The 23,376-nt window shown below is 39.1% G+C and overlaps 1 protein-coding gene across 7 annotated transcripts in view; it reads left to right on the top strand.

Moving 5' to 3' along the window:
• The window catches only part of MYO16 (myosin XVI), a 407,211-nt gene that overhangs the window by 193,890 nt on the left and 189,945 nt on the right, over positions 1-23,376 (top strand). For all 7 annotated transcript variants that reach the window (XM_068927513.1, XM_068927524.1, XM_068927518.1 and 4 more), the window contains 3 exons: positions 10,802-10,877; positions 12,266-12,419; positions 19,748-19,898. In XM_068927513.1, coding sequence (XP_068783614.1) covers positions 10,802-10,877; positions 12,266-12,419; positions 19,748-19,898 — 381 coding nt within the window. The remainder of the gene's footprint in view (positions 1-10,801; positions 10,878-12,265; positions 12,420-19,747; positions 19,899-23,376) is intronic.

Below are 23,376 nucleotides of genomic sequence, written 5' to 3'. Positions count from 1 at the left end.
CTGCCTAGGTGCAGGACCTTGCACTTGCCTTTGTTGAACTTCATGAGGTTCCTTTCCGCCCAGCTCTCCAGCCTGTCCAGGTCCCTGTGAATGGCAGCACAGCCTTCTGGTGTGTTAGCCTCTCCTCCCAGTTTTGGATCCTCAGCAAACTTGCTGAGGGTGCACTCTGTCCCTTCCTCCAGGTCATTGAGGAATGTGTTGAACAAGACTGGACCCAGGACTGACCCCTGGGGGACACCACTAGCCACAGGCCTCCAACTTGACTCTGCGCCATTCACCACAACCCTCTGAGCTCGGCCATCCAGCCAGTTCTCAATCCACCTCACTGTCCACTCATCTAGCCCACACTTCCTGAGCTTACCTGGGAGGATGTGATGGGAGACAGTGTCAAAAGCCTTGCTGAAGTCCAGGGAGACAACAGCCACTGCTCTGCCCTCATCTACCCAGCCAGTCATTCCAGCAGAGAAGGCTATCAGATTGGTCAAGCATGATTTCCCTTTGGTGAATCCGTGCTGACTACTCCTGATCCCCTTCTTGTCCTCCAGATGCTTAGTGAGGACATCCAGGAGGAGCTGTTCCATCACCTTTGCAGGGCTGGAGGTGAGGCTGACAGGCCTGGAGTTTCCTGGCTCCTCCTTCTTGCCCTTTTGGAAGACTGCAGTGACACTGGCTTTCTTCCAGCCCTCAGGCACCTCTCCTCTTCTCCAGGACCTTTCCAAGATGATGGAGAGTGGCCTAGCGATAACATCCGCCAGCTCCCTCAGCACTCGCGGGTGCATCCCATCGGGGCCCATGGATTTGTGGATGTCAAGTTTGGACAAAAGATCTCTAATCTGATCCTCCTCCACCAAGGGAGAGTCTTCCTTTCTCCAGGGAGAGTCTTCTCTTGTCCCCAGGGTCTGGAATTCCTGAGCACTGGCCTTAACAGCAAAGACTGAAGCAAAGGCAGCATTCAACAACTCTGCCTTCTCTATATCCTTTGTTACCAAGGCACCCGCCCCATTCAGCAGCGGGCCCACGTTTCCCCTAGTCTTCCTTTTGCTCTTGAGGTATTTGAAGAAGCCCTTCTTGTTGTCCTTGACATCCCTTGCCAGATTTAATTCCAACTGGGCCTTAGCCTTCCTCGTTGCATCCCTTCACACTCTGACAACATCCCTGTATTCCTCCCAAGTGGCCTGTCCCCTTGTCCACATTCTGTGTGCTTCCTTCTTCTGTTGGGGTTTTGCCAGGAGTTCCTTGCTCATCCATGCAGGTCTCCTGCTCGCTTTGGTCGACTTCTTCCTCAGAGGGATGCACCGATCTTGAGCCTGGAGGAAGTGATGCTTGAACGTTAACCAGCTTTCTTGGACCCCTCTTCCTTCTAGGGCCCTACCCCGTGAGATTCCCCTAAGCAGGTCCCTGAAGAGGCCAAAGTCAGCTCTCCTGAAGTCCAGGGTTGCAATCCTACTCATTGCCCTGCTCCCTCCTCATAGGATCCTGAACTCCACCATCTCATGGTCACTGCAGCCGAGGCTGCCCCCAACCTTCACCTCTCCAACTAGACCTTCTTTGTTTGTTAGTACAAGGTCTAGCATTGCACCTCTCCTCGTTGGCGTCTCCACCACCTGGGTCAAGAAATTATCATCAATCCTCTGCAGGAACCTCTTTGACTGTTTGTGCCTAGCTGTGCTGTCTTCCCAGCAGATGTCAGGGTGGTTGAATTCCCCCCTGAGAACTAGGGCCTGTGATTGTGAGGCTACTTCCAGCTGTCGGTAGAAGGCCTCATCGATGACTTCCTCCTGGTCAGGTGGCCTGTAGCAGACCCCCACAACAGTGTCGCCCATGTTACCCTGCCCTTTAATCCTTACCCATAGGCTCTCAACTTGCTCTTCATCCACCCCGAGGCAGAGCTCCATACATTCTAGTTGCTCCCTCACATAAAGAGCAACTCCACCACCTCGCCTTCCTGGCCTTTGTTTCCTAAAAAGCACATAGCCATCCACGACAGCATCCCAGTCATGTGAACTTTCCCACCGTGTCTCTGTCACTGCAATGAGATCATGGCCCTGCGACCGCACACAGATCTCTAACTCTTCCTGCTTATTCCCCATGCTGCGTGCATTGGTATACAGGCATTTCAGAGAGCCAGTCAAGCACGCAAGCTTCCCAAAAGAGGTGCAAGAGGATCCTCCATAGCCATGTCCCATGCTGTCTCCCCTGGTTGTATGCACCCGCTGGAGGCATCCTGACTTGAGCGGTGTTTTACTGACTCCCCTGTCACTATACCACTCCCCTTCCCCCATCTTGCCTAGTTTAAAGCCCTCCGTACCAGGTGGCCAATCTGTTGGCAAAGACACGCGTGGCCCACTTGGTAAGGTGGATCCCATCGCTCCCCATCAGCTGTTGATCTTCAAACAGGGTCCCATGGTCATAGAAACCAAAGCCCTGCTGCCAACACCAGCGGCTCAGCCAGCTGTTAACTTGGAAAACTCGTCTACTCCTCCTCCCGTCCTTTCCCCTCACAGGCAAGATTGAGGAGAAAACGACCTGGGCTCCCAGACCCTTGACCACCATTCCCAGAGCTCTGAAGTTCTGTTTGAAGGTTTCCAGTTTGCCTTTCGTGTTGTTAGCGCCCACATGGAAGAGCAGCAGAGGGTAGTAGTCCGATACATGGACAAGCCTTGGCAGTCTTTCCATGACGTCTCTTATTCGAGCCCCTGGCAGGCAGCAAACCTCTCTGGACTAGAGGTCAGGTCGGCAGATAGGTGCCTCTGTCCCCTGCAGCAGGCAGTCACCCACAACAATCACTCGCCGCTTCTTCCGGGTGTTCCTGCACGGCACAGGGTCTGCCCGGCCAGTTGCCTCCCTTGGAGCCATGCCCAGCTCCTCCTCGGCTTGGAGGGCGCTAAACTTGTTCTTCACAGGCAACTCTTGAGGAGGAGCAAGAGCCTTTCTCCTTCTACGAGAGGTCACCAGCTTCCAGCCCTCTTCAACAGCGTTATGATGCACCTTTACACACGGTACTGAGCCGTCTGACAGCTCCGCTGCAGTGGGGGCTGGGGACTCCTGGAGCTGCACAGTCTCCCCGAACGCCCTGTCAATCTCCTGCTCATCCTCTCGGATGCTACGCAGCCTACTAACCTTCTACCATAACTCCTTTATCTGGTGATGCAACTGGTCAACCACAGCACACCTCACACAGGAGAGCTGACTGTCAGCCCAGGCCTCACGGAGAGGCCCCAGGCACTCCCTGCAGCCTGACACCTGCAGAGCTGCAGAGCTGCATCTGCTGTCTGAGGGTCTGTCTGGGTTGAAGCCTCAGACACAGCCGATGCAGCACCTCCAGCAGCCACTGGGGAACGTGCTCTGCAGCATGTCATGACCATGCCCCGGGGAAGGACACACCCCTGCGGAAAATGGAGAGGTGCCTTCTGGCGCCCTTCTGCGCGAACTGCTGCGCAAACTGCTGCGTCTGTTCGCTGCCTCTGTTGGCTGCGCTCAATACATCTCTCCAGTGTTATTCTAAGTAACTTTTTACTTAATGACTTATCTGACCTTATTTATTCTATCTACTGAACATATGGCCGGCCTGACGTTACTGTAATTTCACCACAGAAGCTTAATAATAATAATAATAATCTAAACTACTTCCCTGATTTAATTTTTGCTGTTGTTGTTGCAAATATTTGAGACATCCAAGTTCTTACTGGCTAACAGACACAGATACTGGTTAGACTAACATTTAGGCCGACAGTAGACTATGCTAACAAAGGTGGGCTCTTTGATTTTATCTGTTGTTTTTCAGATCTCTTATAAACATATGATGACTATGATTTTTTCGGAGGTTTGAAACTTGGCTAGATTTTGGCAATTTTCCAAAGTGACAGCAAAAGAATATTCTCAACCTATATAACTCGTCTTCTGCCTAATATGAAGTCTTCAAATCATGCAGACGTAGGAGCTTGTTGTAACAGAGCGCACAAGGGTTGAGCAACATTTTCCCATATTTTCATTTTTGGTTGATTTATCTTTGTTTTTGTTTTTTTTTTTTTTAATGAAACATAGGCGCATACATGCTGCAATCCTAGCAAAGCTGCTAGCAAAAATCACACAGTGAGGTAATCATCCAGTCTTCCAACCCAGTGAAGTAAAGTTTAACAAACTTATGAGCAACAGAAACAGGTTCTTATAAATGCTATGTAAGCTATCTTATTCAGTGGTGAAGCTTCTAGACCGCTGATAATTTTAGCGTAACCAGTCTTATTTCATGTGTTCTGCCTAGTGTTTACTTGTGAATAAACACCTTAAAGATTAAAATAATACTTGGGAATTTCACTGTGTGTCACACAATATCATGAGATTTGTGTTCCAAAATAATAATAATTTTGATGTAAGGTTACTGATCTACTAGTGTACTATTATATGGCTTTGTTTCACTGTGGATGAGAACACATTGGGGACCACATCCAGAGAAAGTGGAGTGGGAACCTGAACAGTGGCAGCGGGTGGGATGCTGACACAGGAGCTGGGTGGGGAGTTCTTACTCAAGAAGAACTGAGGGATGGATGTCAGGAAGAAAAGAAAAGGGGACTTGACTCACAAAAAGGGTAATGGCACCAAGAAGAGGATAGAAAAAACAGGTTAGAGAGATAGGTGGAAGTACATATGGAGAGCTGGGAGACTCAGATACAGGGAATAGACAGAGAGGGCTTGGGAAATTAAAAATGGGGTGGGTGGAAATGAACAAAAATTTGAAGGTGAACTAGATCACTAAGGGTAGTAGGAAATGTCAGACTTTGAAACAGAAAGAGAGGTGTAGAGAGAAATGTTGGATATGACAGAGAAGAGGAGTGAGGGGTGAAGGAATTTACTGTTGAAGGTACATGCAAATTAGATTATACATAGTCATTGCTATGCACACCAATCCATTAGCATAAAACCCCCAGGTCTCTGAATTTGCAGCTTTAGCACGTATTTCCCCAGGGGTAGAGAAAAGGGAAAAATAGTGTGACATAGCGGCACTGCGGCTTCAAGAGCATAAAGCTCAGCCAGAGCCCTGCAGCTCATCCTTTGCAGGTGCTGGCACAGATGCAGCATCTTGTATATTGCTTCAGAAGAAAATACTAGACTGGAAAGGAAAGGAAGAGAGAGATGTTTTTCAGGAGCGCTGATTCTGCTTTCCAGCTAAGTCACTAGCAGTAAAAGTAACATGTGGCTTGAGAGCAGCTTGGAGCCGCTGAGGAATCTCAACTACTATTGCGCATCCCCTATTTCCCCTCCTGTCACCTCAGTCTCTTATCTGTGGCAACAGGCCTCTCAGTCTGTCAGCTGGCCAATATTTGTGCACCTAAGCCTGTAGTTTACAAAACTGCTTGACTTTCTTAGCTAAACCTTTATGTGTAGTGGAACATACCCTCCCCCTACTTTTTTTTTGGTCTGGGGAAATTGTATTTGAAGGCTATATAATGTGCCTATTGCAGTTTACTTATTTATGCAGCTTTTTTTTTTCCTATAGCTTTTTAATTTCAGTGTTGCACTCCTTATTTCATTATCTTTAAAGAGCTGCTCAGCTTCATTTTCCTCCTTTCAGTGTTTTCTTTGCTTATATGTGTATGTATGTTTCTAGCTCCTTAGATGCATAAATATTGCTGCCATTTATTTGAGTCACATTTCATTTCCTTGTAACGTTTCCTTTGAGGACTAAAGCTTAAGTTTGCAGCAGGAAGGCTATATTTTTTAGCAGTGAGGGCTCTTTACTTCCAGCCAGTGTGCAAAGGTAAATAGAGTTTCTGCATAGAGTCTGTCTCTGTTTATGTTATTAGAGGGGTGTTCACGTGATCGTTCCATGAATGCACATCTCACAGTGAGGTATGGCATTTTGACTGCAAGGAAATTTATATGCTGGAATAGAGTTTTCTTCTTTACCAAAAAAATAAAAAATAAAAAGGGAAGACACTTCATATAAGAAGCCATCTCACAGGATTAAATCAGTGTTTACTATACCTGAAATGCTACGGTATAACCAGTCCAAGCAGATAGAAATTGGTTAAGTGATAACTCTATCAAGCTCCTTCGCACTGGGCTCTTACCAAGGCTAGCCACTAGCTGAATTTACCAGAAGGATAACAGAAAAAGCCTTCAATGTATTTTTCAGAAAATGATTTCTCTGGTTCCCTCTCCCTGTGACTGTATCAGAGTTACTGAGAGACTAGTGTATGGCTAATAAATGTTGATTATTCTTGACTGCATTCTCCCACCAGACTGATCTCCCAGTCAGAACAATAACATGCCAAGTTGACTTCCCAAAAGAACAACTCTGATAAGCATCTTCATAAATTTTAATTAAACTCTGGAAAATAGTGATGTTAATCACTTACTATTTTGGAAAAAAATACAGTTCTATTAGTTTTACTGCAGTACTCTTTTTGCACATCTGATCATGCTTTCTGTCTTGTTTAGCTCAAATTCTGGGAGTTTGAACACACACACACACACACACACACACACACACACACACACACAACTTTAATCTGGCCTATATAAAGGTGTGATCAATATAATCTTTTTAATATATTTTCATCAGGGATTTACTGTGTCCATAAATATTCAAGTGTTAAATGTTTGCTAGCAGATTGATTCAGATGCAGGAGAAATAGGCTTCTCTAGAAAAGTCATAGGTTACCTTTGCTACATTAAAGTATATATGATGATGCTGGAAAATAATTTAGGAAAGTTAAAATTGACAGAACTTTTTAATAGGAGAGTACAATTACTGTTGAAATAGTGCCCTACTTTTTTTTTTTTTCCCCCCCGACACTGGCCACTTTTAAATAAAGGCCTGTGTTACTATCACAACAAAAGTATTAATGGAAAATAAAATTTCGGAGACCAGCGTGATTCCAACTGTACTATTTTTCTATGGTAAATGATACTAAGTGTCTGTTTACCACTTCTTTTATTGCATTAGCTTTTGATATTTTCCTAATATGGAAAGATAAGCCATGGATTAGTCTGGCTGAAGCTGTGAAAATAGATGCTTTTCATACCAAGTTTTGAGAGAGGAGATTTTTCCCTTAGGATAAAAATGTATGCCTATTTCTATACTCTGCTGCTAGAGAAAAAATTATGTAAACAGTGAAATCATTATTTTAAATGCGACCACCCTAGTGTAGCTTTAAAATTGACCCACAGTCAGGGACCATATCCCTCAGCTTAGCAGCGGGCAACCAAGCTGCTTGTGAGATAGCTCCAAAAGCGCTGTAGTTCAGAGCTTAGCTCTAAAATACTGAACTGTAAGTAGTGGCTGCTCAGAGGCTGCTCTACAGAAAAGAGATGGAGAGCAGATAGCAAAGAACCAGGCTGCAGGTCTCATCCAAGAAGGCAAAGAAGCGCCTGGACAGGTTGTCCACGCTGGGGAGCCTCATGTGGGCACACTGCCAACAGCAGCCAAACTCCCTTTGAGCAGGCTCTAATGGGTCTCCAGGAGCTGCAATGAGGCAGTGAAGGCAGTGAGAGCCTAAAGCCAAAGCCTGCTGAGAAAAGGGCATGCATAGTAGCTGTCATGTGTAAAACAGTACCTTTCAGAGGTTTATTCCTTATGTTATAAATTGGTGATTGGTTGATGTGCTGAGGGTTTTATATTTGGGAAACGGTAGAAGAGGGAGTCCATTTAGGTAGTTGACTTAATTATGCACCATAGTTTCATTCATTTCTAACATGAAAATCTACTGAAGAACTAGCACAATGTTTCAGTATGGTTTTCGATTGCAGCAAAAAATGTTTCATTTTTGATTAACAATGACATTAAAATATATTCATGCAAATATAAGTATTTCTGAAGCTTTACCTAAAACATAAACCCAGTTGCTGTGCTGCTATAAATAATACTTCTTCTACAGGAACCTGGAGGAAACTTGGAGCTAAGCCTCACATAGGCTTTATAGTAGCTTTCCAACTGTATTCCTGTAATAGACATTATCCTCCCATCCCGTATAATTCCAGCCTACATGTATATCAACAGAATTGTTATCTCAGGCATGAGGAAGCTGGAGTTTTCTCCGCAGTAACTTAGAACTGCAGCAACTAAATTGTTTCTCTGCTTTATAAGCATCACATCAAAACTGGCTGTGAATGGAGGTTAGCAGTGCAGTTTTCCAGATATTATGAAAAATTCCTTACTCATGTGAGAAGCAGCCTGGAAAAAGCACAGAAGTAGTAATTTGCAGAGGCATTAATGAAGGCCACTGTCACAGACTGCTGATGTGAGGTGGGAACTGGAGTCTGAATACTGAATAAGTGGGAATAGGTAAGGCAAGAAGCATCTCTGGAAGCCCTTTGAAAGTGAGGACAAGTGGTATATGGTTTGCGGAGGGAAGAAGGAGCCAGTGGACAATGCAAAAGATAGGACTTTCAGATTAAAGGAGTGAAGTGAGGAAATATTCCTTGCAGCAGCATTCTCAGTGGTCAGAGGGCAACACATCCAGGAGGAGATGTCAGAGAGAGAGGGAAAAATTGTAATTTGGACAGAACACCTAGAGTGGGGAGATAGAGCTGTACTATATTTGTACAGAGAAAGTTTGTATTTCATGAGGGAGAGTGCTCAAGAGATAAGTCCTGAAAAGAGAAGAGAAGGGTCTAAGAGGTTTGCTGGAGTCCTGTCAGAGGACACTGAGGGTGTATTTAGAGGTGTAGGGCAGAACCAGGACAAATGACATTTTGTAGTCATGTATTTTAAATAATTGCCATTACTAGTATTTCTGCACATGAGCCATCCCTTATTTTTTTCTTCATGTATACTAATTAGCAAAGACAACACTGGAAAATAAGGATTAAAATATATGTTCTTTGCACATTAACAGTTTTCTGACATTTTATCCTTAGGGTCTACAGTGCTTCTTTATATACTACAATTTATCTAAAATTAGTCATATCTACTTTATTCGTAGCTCTTTCTACAATTGAAATAGCTATGAATAGCAGTAGTTTGCCTTAATTGTTTTAGAAACATTTCCTTTGTTAGGCACAGTTCTGAAGATATGTGACAGCTGCATTTTAACTGGCTTCTAAAACATGTAAACAAATTGAGTTTAAAACTAACACAGACAGACTCCTGTATCCAAGAGCAGGTAACTGAAATTAGCAGTGACCTGAATATCTTAGTCTTGGTGATGTGCATCCAGGATTTCCAGCTTGGATTATTTCTCTGACAGCAGGAAACATTGACATTACAGCACTGAAGGGACCTCTTGTGGCATAAATCCAAAACTTTGGTAACCCAAAAAGCTGTGTATTGTTACTAAACTGAAAGAGTATTAAAAAACCTGCTTTGATGCAACTACTACCGCTTTTCAGAGTTGCTGTTAACGAGTTTATGCAATTGCTGCTGAGTTAGTCTACACAATGAATAAGCATATTCTCTTTTTTCATAATGAAAAAACACAGAGATATATGTGTTGAGGCTTCTAAGTTGAAAGCAGGGCTAACTGGATTGGGAAATAAAGCAGTCACGGCTTGCTCCCCACTTCCACAGTTTGCTGAATTCTCTGCTGTTACTGCCAGAATAGAAAGCCAGCATTAAAAAGCTGAGTAGCTTGAGATCTTTCTAGTTTTACAGAAATTTGCAGCAGTATTTTCCTGTTTTGTGTGACTACAGAGTAGTTGGTGTGACTAGAGAGCAGCTGAGTTTTTTAGGGGAAGAGAGGTCTGTATTTAGGTGGTGCTTCCTTATTCATATTTATATGGTGCCTTTCTTAGTAAATTGCGTCCTAGCTGTTGAATCCATATTGAGTTTTAGTATTTATTTTGCAATGATTTCCTTCCTTCTTAGCCTTTATTTGTTTATTTATTTAAACTATCTGCTTGTTTTCTTGCCAAATTGCTATCCAGTCCCTACTGCCTTCCAATCCAAGTATCATTTTTCTTTTACTCTCTTCTTTTGCTCTAAAGAATCCTTTCTTTGCTGCATATCTTATTTTCCCCTGTGCTCAACCTTACTTTCCCTGTAGGTTACTTCTATAATATAAATTCTATTTATTTGCTCTAGTGTATCTTCCAAAGTGCCAAAACTTTTCTCCTTTTGTTCAGGTTTCAGCTCACATTCTGAATGTATTTCTTGCTCTTTTATTTTTTTTTTACGTTTCCTTACTCCTTTCTGACCAACGAATTTATCGGAGTAGACATTGCTACAATTTTTGATGAAGAATATCTCTAGAGCCTTCAGTTTAGTGATAGAAAAGCTTACTAAAACAGCTGCTTGCAGGAATTGAAAAATATGTCACAAAATATGTTACCTTTTGTCATTGTATGATATTCTGCAGTTTAATTGCTGCCATTACTAATAGGTTAAATAGGTTTGGTAAACGTAAGATAAATGTCCCAGTTTCCACTAGTGACAGAGAACAGATTTCCATCCATGGTGGCTGTGATTCAGACCCCCTTGGCGATGATAGCACACATTTGGTGAATTACTTGGGTGTAAAGAAATGTTTGCAATCTAAGTCATGACACATGATGATGAAGGGTTAGTTTTTTCCATGTTGACGTGGATTTGTTTGCAGCTGTAGGGGTGGAGGAAGACTTTTAGGGGGTGGACATGTGCTGAGGATACAGTGAAATCATGGGAGAACTGTATATTACTCTACCTGTTGTGAATTATACAACACACATGTATAGCATCTGTAGCAGGTGCAATATTGGAGGTGTCCCTGTGGTGTATCATATAATTTCAAGCAGTGCAGGAAGGACAGAATAAACTGAATGATGGCTGCAATGCTCCTGTCCTACTTTTACCTTTTCAAAAACTTCTATTTTTGCCCATTTTTAGACAAACCTTGTGAAGCTGCTTTTGATGCACTGGGCAAATCCCAATCTTCTTAACTGCAATAATGAAAAGCCTTCAGGTAGGTGAAAATCCACACACATTCTGCATGAACTAATTGTTGTGAGACTGTCTTCTTTCCTTCTTGCTTGTGTCATCACACATGCGCGCATGCACATGCGCACACACACACTCACACACACGCACATATGTGTGTGTATATATACTCAGTGTATAGTTACATAAACATATGACTGTGTGCGTATATGTTTTTTGCATGTGTTGAGAGCTGTTAGTCATGATCACCCAAGATGTCATACCAAATGACGGCATTTTCTTACAGTTTTGCGCCTCATTCATTCTCTGTTTTTCTTCTCCCTCGTGAGTTCTTCAGTGCCTTTGTGGTAGCTGTATTTACACTTTCTTGGTGACTTTTTTCTGATTTTCCTTTCCCTGTCTCGGCTGATGGTAGTGCATACATGGCTGCAGGCAGCCATAAATTGGAATCCCTGTAGCTGCGAAATAAACACAAATTCAGCATTCAGTATCCAAATTTAATATCCATTGTTTCCCATAGTAGAAGGCACCTTCTTAGTTTGCAGAGTGACAGAGAACTTAAGTGCTGGCTTTACAGGAAATAGAATCGTGGACTATTTCAGGTTGGAAAGGACTTCAAGAGATCATCTGATCTAGTCCAGTGATCAAAGCAGAGCTAACATCAGTGATGCTAGATCAGTTGGAGAGAAAAAAAATAGATGCCTATGCAGCCTTCTAGGTCTAGGATAAAATGAGGAAGGAACCCAGGAATGTAGAAGAACGAACAGTGTTTCTGTCAGATTTGGAGGAGAAATTCCGTTGTGTAGTAAACTAAAATATGTTATGCTTCAAATAATCTATCATCTAAAAATATTCTTCTATGAAATTGCGCAACACTCAACCTCAGAAAAGTTTTTTGGGATTAAATAGATGCCAATTTATATTTGGACAAAAGATTGTGGACCAAACTGAGAATGGTCCACATGTATTTAACAAAGTCAAGTTAACTGTATGCAAACAGATAATTTTACCACTTCTGTGTGTGCGTTAGGTGTATGTCCACTCTGTAGAAATTTAAAACATTTGAAATGGATTTCATTACTTCTTTTCATTGTAATACTTGGGAATAGTCTTGTGTTATTTTTTCTGGAAGGTCCTATGAATTATTAAATAATACTTCAAATCACTATACGGTGAATTTTGAGATTTTTCAAATGATAACTTAATTCATACTGTATGTACCTTACCTTTGTTTTTTTTCCCTAGTAATTTCAACTATTATTTTATGATCAGTATCTGAGTAATTCTTTTTCTTTTAACAAAACGCTTATCTAGCCAGATGCTTAATCTTAATCTGATCTAGATATATGAATTGAAAGGAGCTTTTCTGCACTATTTTCTTTGGTCTCATATCTTGTTATTGCAATGTCTTAGATATTGCAGCTTCTGAGTTTATTGAGGAAATGCTTCTAAAGGCTGAAATTGTCTGGGAGGAAAAAATGAAAGACCCTTTATCTGTTTCTACTTTATCTCAAGAAGAGCCATATGAAGAGATCATCCATGATCTGCCCACACTTTCCAATAAACTGTAAGTGTTTCTTGTTAAGAATGACACACTGAGGCTGGGTTATCATTTGAATTCTATTGGATGGGTCAAATAAGTCTTTTGTTTTGGAAATTTTCTGAACCTCTTTTGTGTTTGTGTCTCTCATCTCTTTTTGTCAGCCTTAATTTTATACATGCAGACTATGAATAATATAATACATCTTTACAATTGTCAGTAAAAATAACCAGGGTTACCTTAGCAGAATTATTTCCGGTTAATAGTGTACATCATTTTGTTAAGGTAGATAGCAATAATTTAGTAAAATTACCATTACTGATGAGAGAAGCACAGACAAGTCCTAAAAGTAAAAATAATAGAAGCAATAATAGATAAAATGATATAGCTCCAGGCTGTTACAGATTTATAGTTAGATTTGTGCTGGGTAAAATTCTGGGAGAATTAAGTAGAATTCAGCAGCTTGAACTTAAAATTCAGTATTGAAGTGAACATAGAGTTAATTTGTATCTTAAATTTTAAATTTTGACCTTTTCCTGTATTTTTTCAATTCTTAAGACCGTCACGGTATGTCAAAAGAGGTGGAAGCTGCGTATGCAGCAGTAATGGTAGTTTTATGGTAGTGCAGGACAGATTGATTTCTTAAATTCACCTTTCCAGATATTGTGATCTGTCAGAGTTTTAAAAAGTGTAGATAATTTCTTCATGTAGTATGTCATTGCTGTGTAACTGAAGCATGTTGGCTGTGTAACCTTGTGAAATATTATTGTTAATTTTTCTGTGTCGACCACCAAAGTGTATTTCAGAAGCAAATTAAAAAAAACTCAGATTATATATAAAGAGATGGAGAACATATAGTTGCTTTTATTTAATAATAGTTGTAATTTATGGTCTGCAGAGAGTATTTGGAATACATTAAAATCTGGAAGAAATAAGGAATTATCAAGAAATGGTCAAACTGTTGAGTTCAGAAGTCCACAGGATATATTTATATATAGTAACCATTGCATATTTCATGTTTATTTCATGCACCTAGGCTATTGTTTCAGCTGGGTGATTGGTAGTCATTACTGTGCATACCTGGATTTAGGACATAATTGCTTATTAAATTATTAATTTCTCATGCTTGTTAATTGCTTGTGAGATAAGCAGTCCTCTAGTCTAATCCACTGAATCATGCTCCTGAAAATTACACGACCCTCAACAGTCTTAAGGTAAGTGAGAAGTTTGAATTTTGAGGTGTAAAACTAAGGCTTTATATTCTCAAACATAAGGAAAAACTATTTCTTAATATTGGTAAACAGTTTTAATACTAGAAGCAGAATCTCTTATGACATTATAATGATACTAGGAAATGAGTTATTCTTAAAGGTTGTAGAGACTTTGCTAACTTTTTTGTTGCTCTTGACCATTAGGTTCATTCTCAGTGTTTTATATTCTGGAACTTTGTGCTAGATACTATTCTTTACATTCAAAGCCATAAACTTTTGAAATAAATGACTGGGGTACAGTAGAAGTGCTCTGAGAATATTCTCTCCTTACTGTTTCCTTCCTAAAATGTAGATGAAGAGATCTACTTTTTGCGAGATTTCTAAATGGTTAGCCTTTAGATGTCAATAATACAAGATTGCCATGACTCACGAACTTCATCAGAAATCTTAGAAAAGCAAAGCCCACAGAATGGAAAAATGAAGGAAACAGATTTATGTGTGGAAGTTGACTGAGCATCCTCTATAGGATCTATTAGCAGATTAGTCCCAGCATGGGATTAGAGCTAATTTGGTGGTACTTTAAAAACAACCCACATGAGAACACAGTAATAGGTCAAACCAAAGGTCTGTTTAGCCCAGTAGACTGACTTCAACAATGCTCCATTGCAAATGTGTGGAGAGAAAATACAAGGCTATGGCAAGCCTGAAGTAGTTCCTCTTTGATACATTCTCCAGACTTGCAGCAGTCTTGGGCTGAAGGATTTCTTTTGCACTAACTAGTTCGAGTACTGCGATCAGTGCAGGGGGCCAACAAAGGCCTTGCTAGCAAGCCAGCAATTCCTCTAACATGGGAGAGCTCTTGGAAGGCAGAAAATTGGTGTCTTTGGCCCATGCATGACCCAGTCGTCACTACTGAAAATATGGAAAACGGTGGGTAATCCATACAACGATGTCTACATATTTCCAGTTTGTTTAGAAGCAGTATATCTAATCTTTATAGTCACCTGAAAATCAGACGTCTTTTCAAAGCCAGTCGCCTCATCTCTGTAGTACTAAGCTTGTTCAACAGTGAAAAGCAAAACCTGACATCTGCTTAAGGTATATTGAATTATCTATTCTCCAGAGTGCCTTTTTCTCTCAAGTAATTATGGAGGCATCTAGATGACTAGGTTCAAATGAATTCCTACTACCTTTTCAATGGCCAGTGTTGAAAATGAAGACTTCCATCCTTTGTGCTCTATTAAAGTAGCCTTTAGACAGCCATGAAATACACTAGGATGAAGATGAATCTGTCTATGCTATTCTCGTGTACCAAATAGAATTCTTTTAGTGCGGCAACGAGGACCACATAATAAAAGCCCAGATTTACTATTCCTTTAATCTATATTGCATCCACAGTAAATGTTAACTGCATTTTAAGTTCCCCTTGTCGATTTAGGAGTAATGTAATATTTTGTTTTTCACTGTTCTGATATAAGGGAGTGTGTTTAGCCTGAGGTGATAGTTTTACAGGACTTAATATAACAATGTGTTGTGGCTATATTTGACTCTAGCTGCTAAACTCACTTCTAAAGCAGAAGAACACAGTATTCAAAGGGGACTCAAAAATGATGATCAAACAATTGTGAATAGCTTGTGCTATGTCAATAAAACTTAATTTTGCTGGTTCTACATTAAGTTACAGTATTGCTTTCTAGAAGAACACTATGGAATAGATGAACTGAAGGTCAATATTTCTACTCAGTTCAAAAGAAAAGATTAATTGTCAGTATGTTTGCGTTATGCTAGGTTATCAAGCAGATCTGATTTCTGTTAGGCAGTCACTGAGTTCATCCATTTGAAATCCTGTTATTATGAAGCCGTAATTCCAGTATTAGAATATTATTCTTTTATGTTTCTTCTCCTGAGTGTATTTGTCTATATAATTTAGGAGGGATAGACTAGGAAGGTAATTCTCAGGAAATGCATTTTGCTCATTTCTACAGTTCATATTTTAACATTTCATGATAAGGATTTACAAATGTGTTTGTGATATATCATTACTTAATGCATTGCCACTTTATCTAAGTGTTTCTTAATATTGTGCTAAAAGTATTGTCATTTGTGAGTAAAAGTGGTAGAATCTGGCCCAAGAAAATGGGTGGGCAGTGGAGGTCAAAGAACAGGAAGCTGGTTTCATGTTAGAGATCACATTGTTATATAGCCGATGCTTATCTTTCCTTTCTATTGCCAGTATGAGTTTCTCTGAAGGATGACCAAGGTAGTTAGCTAAAGGACAGAACAATTAGTAATTCATTTTACTTCTAATGGTATAGTCAGAACAGATTCCCACACTCCGCTGGGCAAACAATTGTACCAGAAAACATTAATCAACATAGCTTGTGGTTCAGGAAATAAAATGGTTCTATCAGTTTAGGGTAACTTTAGGCTTGAATGATCACCACAACAATTCTAGTTTAGTACATGTATTTGTAGAACTTTTCTAGGTGAATTTTGTCCTAAACTCACAAATAGTCCAGTAATCTAGGTAGTAATAAGAACTAAAAAATTGGGAACTCATTCTCAGAATAATGCCAATTTAGTCATGTTGTATGTTTTGTAGTGTATGTTTAAGTAAGTAAATATTAATTACAATAATGAATGCATTTCAAAATCAATGGAAGAATGTAAAAGCATAGGTCGATGTGTGTCAGTGAACTGCAGAAAAGAGATTGAATTTTCTTTTTCTTACAAAGCATTTCCCTTTATAACTGTTTATGTAGCAACTTGCATTTCAATTATTCTAGTGGTTTAGAACAGTCTGCTAGTGTTTTATCCATCATTCATCCAAAACAAAATTTTCTTTGTGGAGCTTTAAAAAGTCTTTGGACTGAGAAGGTTCACAGTAACAGAACTGAGAAGTTATAGCTCTCCAACAAAAGCTGTAAGTTCGAAGAGCTCATGTGAAAATGTCAGTACAGAGTCTATCTTAATGAATGTTTTCTATAACATCTTTCTACCTAGTTAGAAGCTGCCGTAGTAATTCAAATATTGATGATAAAACTATATAAATTGTTTGATTATCAGCTCCCATTTTTTGTATCATTTCCTATTTCTTGAAAACCAAGAAGTACTAGAGGATGGCAACTTATAGAAAAACATCTCACATCATTATCTAAAAAAGAATTAGTTATTCACATGATGGCTTATACATCTAAAAATTTAAGTGACTACTCCTCCATATAACATGCTAGATTTTTTCTGAGTTATATATGCCAGTAGCAACAGTCCTTCCTTGTTCAAATAAGTTTACCCTAGATAACTCCCCTTCTTATCTATTATGCAACATTTTTGACTCAAGTCTCCCTTTGTGATTAATTATCTATTAAGTATCTGTTAATTAGCATTGAAGATGACAGTTCATGCTAATTCACTTTCTTGCATTTACATAATATCTTCTTTTGCGCTGTCCTGCAGTGGAATTTTCAATGGTGTTTTTTTAACTTCATCTTGTGACTAATAGAAATACATATGATTGTATTCAACGCAAGAAATATATTTCTAAAAAGCTGCTCTGCTTCCTGGAAACATTTTGTTTCAATCTATTTTATTTTTCATGGTGTCTAAGTCAAAGTGTAACCAAAGTGTAACCTAAGTCAAAATGAACTGTTTGTGTGGTCTTAATCTGTTTTTTCTCTCCTGTAATTATTCATGTTTTTGTTATAATATGCATTATACGCTTGCATTTGCATCACTTAAAGTCCTATTAATGTCTCACAAATGCACATAGTTGATATGATATTCTTTTGTACATGAGTACTGGGAACGCTTCTGCTTGTTTAAGTCAAGTTCTGTGGTTTACTGCTATTCATGTGTATTAATACTTCCGTTAAATGACTTTGTTTTACATTTCATACTTTTTTGTCCTTTTAAGTTCAAAATATCTTTGCAGAAACAGTAAACATTTTTTCCCCTCACACTTAGCTGTCCTGTACAACCTAATTCTCTTCTGCAACACTTGAAAAGTTTATTTTTATCTGGATACTGTGACGAGTTCACAGCCAAATGTTAAAAAGAGGATTTCTAATGCATGTTGAATAATCAGCCCAAAAGTGATAAGAGTAAATGGTAAAGGTTAAATCTCATAGCAAAAAATCCTGGATCTTCCCAATCTAAAAGATGCATCTTATGAATAATAAAAAGTTGTAAGTGGCAATGCTAACATTTTTAATATTTGAATTCATTTGACTTACAATTTTCTTTAACATTTTGTCTTTAGATGTGATTAAATTTGAAAATAACTTAGTCCAAATGAATTTGGGTGATTTTGGAGAATAGCAAAAGACTGCTCAAAAAGCAAGTTGGTATTTAGTTATGTTTTTTTCATTTAATTATGTTATATTCTAAGTCAGGGGAAAATGTGAAATAGCATCAGTCATTTCTGCTTCAGGGTGTCACAGCTATTTTATTCTTTCTACAGCCAAGTCAATGATACCTTGTATTGTATGATATCTAAAAATTTCCAAGGTTCATGAAAAGAGTTAGATTATGGCTTTTCTATTCTACAGCCAAAATCAAGGAAAAAGGCAAATGTAATTGGCTCTTCAGTCTTTTGATTGTGTGACTTTGGTAAACAAATTTATGACAAAATCATCTCAGATCAATCAAACCAGTACATTAAAAAAAAATTTCACTAGTGTCCCTCTAGACATTTTAATGCAAAATATGTGAAGCAAAATATCATTAGAAAAGCAAATATCAATATTTCATTACAAAATATTGAAATCAATGATTTTGATATTTAGAAAACATTTCTTCTCTCTTTAAAAGTCAAAATTTCATGATAACTGATATGTTTTCATCAAAAAACAGTTTTGTTGATATGACTTTTTTCCGGTGGAAAACTATTGACACTGATTTCCTAAAGGGTTCTGCTTAGCAGGTGTTTTGCCTCTGTTAAGGACTGCACCTTTCTAAAACTGTGCCCACACTTCACCTCTGTTTCCAATAGCAGTTCTTAACCGGAGTTGAAGTCAGCATTAGCTGTGGGTCCTGCTTTGTTTCATTTGAGTGAATGCAGTTTCATTTGAGTGAATGGAAGTATTTTTACTTCAGTATGTACTATATATTTGAGTGTGTGTGTATATGTGTGTGTGTGTGTGTGTGTGTGTGTGTAATCCTGGCTTTATTATAACCGGTGATGACTTACGTAATTTAAGAGTAAAAATGAGATTAAGAGTAATTTACTTAAGAGTACTTAAGTACTCTTTACTTAAGAGTAAACTGAGGTTGACATCTGGGCCTTATCCCATAGTGGAATGCACCATTCCCATATTCCCACACTGAGTCCACAGTTCCTGTCCAATAAATTGTGCACGCATTATGGCAAGGAGCTGCCATGAGATTGTCTCATTTGCATTCTCAGAGGCCAGAATATTATTTTTAAGATGTCTGTGGATTCAGCTCCTGAGCTTAATTCCTTCCTAGTTCCTGAGGATGTACAGTATAGCCAAAATCATCTAAGATTTTGGCATTGTTGTTTTTCAGAAGTGCGATATGATCTCAAGTGTCAGTAGGGGAAGCATCACCATCTGCAGACTGAGTATGTGTATTTGCATATGTATATGTGCTATTATTTTACCATATCACAAAATCAAAGCAGCTTTTAATCTAAATAAAGCATAACTTGCATATTGCCTCATTAAAAAAAAAATGATTTTAATTTTTTTAACTGCAATTGCAATATCTATATTGAATTATTTTGAAATATATTACTTTCCATAATACTGTTATGTAGGTTAATTATGCATTTTAATTTCAGTTTTCAAATTGCCTATTGATTTGCCAAACCTAGTGCTATCAAATACAAATTCATGCATATTCTGTTTGACTCACTGAGTTCTGCTTCAGAACAGATATGTATAAAGGTGAATTTTAAATCAAAGTATTTTACTGAGACCTGTGTGTCTTTGAGTACGGACCAATCTATGTGAGCAGTCTTTGTTTCTTTACTCCCCCCCCCCCCACCCCTACTTGGATCAGGAACTACTGTCTCAGCCCTGGATTATATCTTAGTTCTGTGTTTGTGCCACCCGCATTTGGCAATCTTTTGTTTATCTGACATCTTCAGAAGGAGTGTAATTGCTTTATTGATTTTCTTTGTAGCAATCCCCTGGCTTTACCGATTGCCAAGCAAGACAGTTTGCTGGAGAAAGACACCATGTTTAAAGATGCAGCTAAAGGTTTGTGTAAGCAGCAATCTCAAGACAGTGCATCTGAAAATGTCGCAGTGAACAGTACAAGCAAACTTGAACAGGTAATGCATGCAGTTTTTGAGATGCTGGTTATGCTTAGGCCTGGAAATTGCAAATTTAATGATTAAGGAAGCCTAGGAATTTAGTAATTTATTTTTTCCCTCTCCACATGGCAATATGATTTGCACTGTGGGAAAGTGCCCTGTCTTCTTGATGACTCCCTGCGATCACAGTCTAGGCCCTGCAAAGAGTTTCTTCTCTGAAAAACGAGCAGCTGCTTTCTGCCAGTGACTGGTGGCAAGTCAGGGGCTGCAGCAGTCGGGGGGCTGGTGGCTGGTCACACACTACTGATGGCTCACAACGGGGAGGGACAACTCTTAGCACTGCCCGTAGTATGCTGTTGTCTTCAACCTCAGTTTACAAAGGAAAGAAACGTAACCTAAAACAAAAAGAAAATGGCAATGTCAGTAACAGTAAATTTGAAAATAAGACTTAAAAAATGGATTTGCAGCTGCTGGTGCAGTGTTAACTCCCTTGCTTGTGTTTATATACTAACATATAGGCATTCATTATTTAGATACATGTTATTTTTTTTCTCCTTAGGATCGCAACCTCATTCAGTATAGAGGGCAAATGCAAAAGGAGGCAATTACCCATTGTTTGGGTAATTGTAAATATGGCATGCCCTAACTTTGCATGTTTAGAGCTTAAATATTGGGGGGGGAGAGGATAGAGGGGCTTTACCTTTTGTTACATGTATTCAGGAAACACATATTCTAGAAGCATTAAGCCATTTAAGAAAAAGCTACTTTAAAATATGATATGTGCGGAGGAGAGGGAGAAATATCCATTTAAAATAATGTACTGTGAGTTTGAAAGGTAACAAAGAAGCCAGATTCCGATTCCTTTTATACTGTATTTAGTTCAGAAGAACTGCCCACCTGCCTCGGCCGGAGCACGCATACCCACCACGGCTTCATCTTGACAAAGTTTCAGAGGAATGCGTTCATCATATGAGTTCAGTCAATAAGCTCCATCCCCAAATCTCCTCAGCTTTGGAATCTCCTCTAAGCACCCGGGCTCCTATTCAGTCCCCTCCGTCAGAAAGGACTACTTCTGATGGAGTTGGCTTATATGTTGTTCCCATTTCGTACAAATTGTGGCCTGGCCGACCGTGCACTGGTGTGGTGACAACATGCTTAATGTAAAAGGGAAGCAATTTTGGTAGAGAAAGTAAATGCTTGGAACCTTCTCCATGGTAGAAGGGACCCTCCTATAACTGAGGGGGAAGAGAGAGAGGTGTTTACCTGGGTCTTGCTGAAACTTGCTGAAATCAGTTGCTCCTGCATGTTCAGTAGAAGTTGAAGCAGACCAGACCATGTATACTTTCATCTGCTTATTTCTCTTGTGTTGCAGACCTAGGTAAAGTTTTTCAAGTTTTTGTTATCTCTAGGCTAGATTTTTCCTTTACAGTCCATGCATTAAAATGCATATGGAAGCTGACTGAAAGAAAAGCAGCAAACCTTTTGGTGAGAAAGAGCAATCAGAGGTCTTCATGCACCTCCACCATGCCCCTCTACCATGATATTCCAGAGCCACTTCAAGGTCCCAGTGCGTTTTCAAAAATTTATTTCATTTATTTCTGTTGCTATTTCACCATACTGCAACTTTGTGCAATAGTTAAAATTCAAAGATGTGCCAGTAAGCAGAATTAAAGGTGAATTGCTTTTAGCCCCATTAGCTGAGAAGTCTCTGCAGAAGTCTCCCTGTGAAATTCTGCTTTACATGAACAAGAAGCTGTGTATATCTTGTGATCTTTTAGAAGCAATAAAAACTTTGCAAACTTTACCTGGTATCTGCAGTTGTTGAATAAGGAGTGATGCTCCCTTGAAAGCAAATAATCAGGAACAGTCCTTTCTGAGAAAGCAGTGCTAACAGAGAATATAGGTTAGGAACATAGACCTTAGTATTTCAGCTGTTACACTTTTAAATGACTGGCTACATTAAAACAAAAAAACCTCAGAGATTAACAGAATTTCTCAGCTGTCTAGGGCTTAATAAGCTTTAGCTCTTATGGAAAAAAGAGGAGAAAATAATGTAATCACTTCAAGAAATAACTCTATTTTAATAAATAGAGAAATCATTAATGCTTTTATTTTTTATGTACTTGATATGAAATCATAGACTTCAGACCACTGCACGAAGGGATAAATAAGATTTTTGCCACTACAGACAAACTCTAAAAATGTCCTTTCTAGAGATATTTAGTAGAAAACAAGATGCTAGCTTCCCATGTTTTGTCAAAATGAAAATATAAGGGGTTTTTTTGCCTTTTTTTTGTTTTAAGTGAAACAGGTGGCAGCCTGGAAACTGGCCTTTCTCGCACAGCTATTTCTTGTTTCAGTATGCTCTTGCCGTTTTTTGTGCCATATTTATTGGCAGTCTCAGTTTTTATGGAACAGTAAGCTGCAGTAACTTAACCGTATTGCTTTACTATGAGCAGGGCTTTGTTGCTTCCATTCTCTTCTCTTTTGGAATAAGGAACTGAACTGAAGCCGGCCTCTGGCCCTAAGAATCAAAAGACAATAAAAACTGTCATGTTTGAAGCAAAGCAATCAAGATCAAAATTTCTGGCTGCTTTGAATATTCTTATTAATGTAGCAGCAACTTTTTTTTTGCCTTGTAAGAAGGAGAGATTTTGTTCTGTACTATTTGGCACGCATTCTGAATCGTAGGTATATATCGTGTGTGTACTTGTTTGTATTATATGCAGATCTGAATTTTCAGGTTGAGCTTTCCAAATAACACATATTATTATTATTTTATTATTACTGAATTTTATACACCCCCACCCCCCCAACACACACACCCCTCTCAGGTATACTAATTCTAATGAGGTTCACCATCATTTATTCTTACCAGCTGCATTCCAAACTACATTCAAAGTAATCATGTTCTGTTTAATTTTTCATTAGGATATGTGGAGTCATTACTTGGATTTTATATTCATATATTATTAAAATGGATCAGCATGCTATTTCATATTCTTTGTGTCAGAAATATCGTACCTTCATAGGCAATATGGCATGCAGATTAGGACTTTATTGGGGGATCAGAGAAAATTTTCATCTTATTGTATCTGAAACATACAATTTTAATTCAGAAAGTGCTAAACTTTTTTGGCTTTGAGAAAAATAACAGCTCAGATTTATATTAGCTTCATTCTTTTATTGCAAAAATAATGAAAAAGAGCCTTAGCAAATATTATTTCTCATGAAGTAAGATTTTTGTTACATGAAATATTGGAGATCAAGTGACTATGTTGGTGAAGCATTTTTAGTCTCTCTTGGCTTATATTAGCTTTTTCTTTTCTTAGGTAAAAGCTGTTCTTTGATCATCTGTAATTTCAAGGTCTGTGCTGCCAAACAAAGAAAGCAGTATGAATAATTCCCAGAATTTTAGCATAGTTGGCAATTTCTGTTTCTCTCAGCTGGGAAGGATATTTTTCTGATAGTAGATTGAAATCACTGGCCTGGAATT

The sequence above is a fragment of the Struthio camelus genome, chromosome 1 (genome assembly GCF_040807025.1).
Source record: "Struthio camelus isolate bStrCam1 chromosome 1, bStrCam1.hap1, whole genome shotgun sequence".
NCBI lineage: Eukaryota > Metazoa > Chordata > Aves > Struthioniformes > Struthionidae > Struthio > Struthio camelus.
Note: the sequence above shows the minus strand (reverse complement) of the source record. Positions and strands in the feature narration are given on the sequence as shown.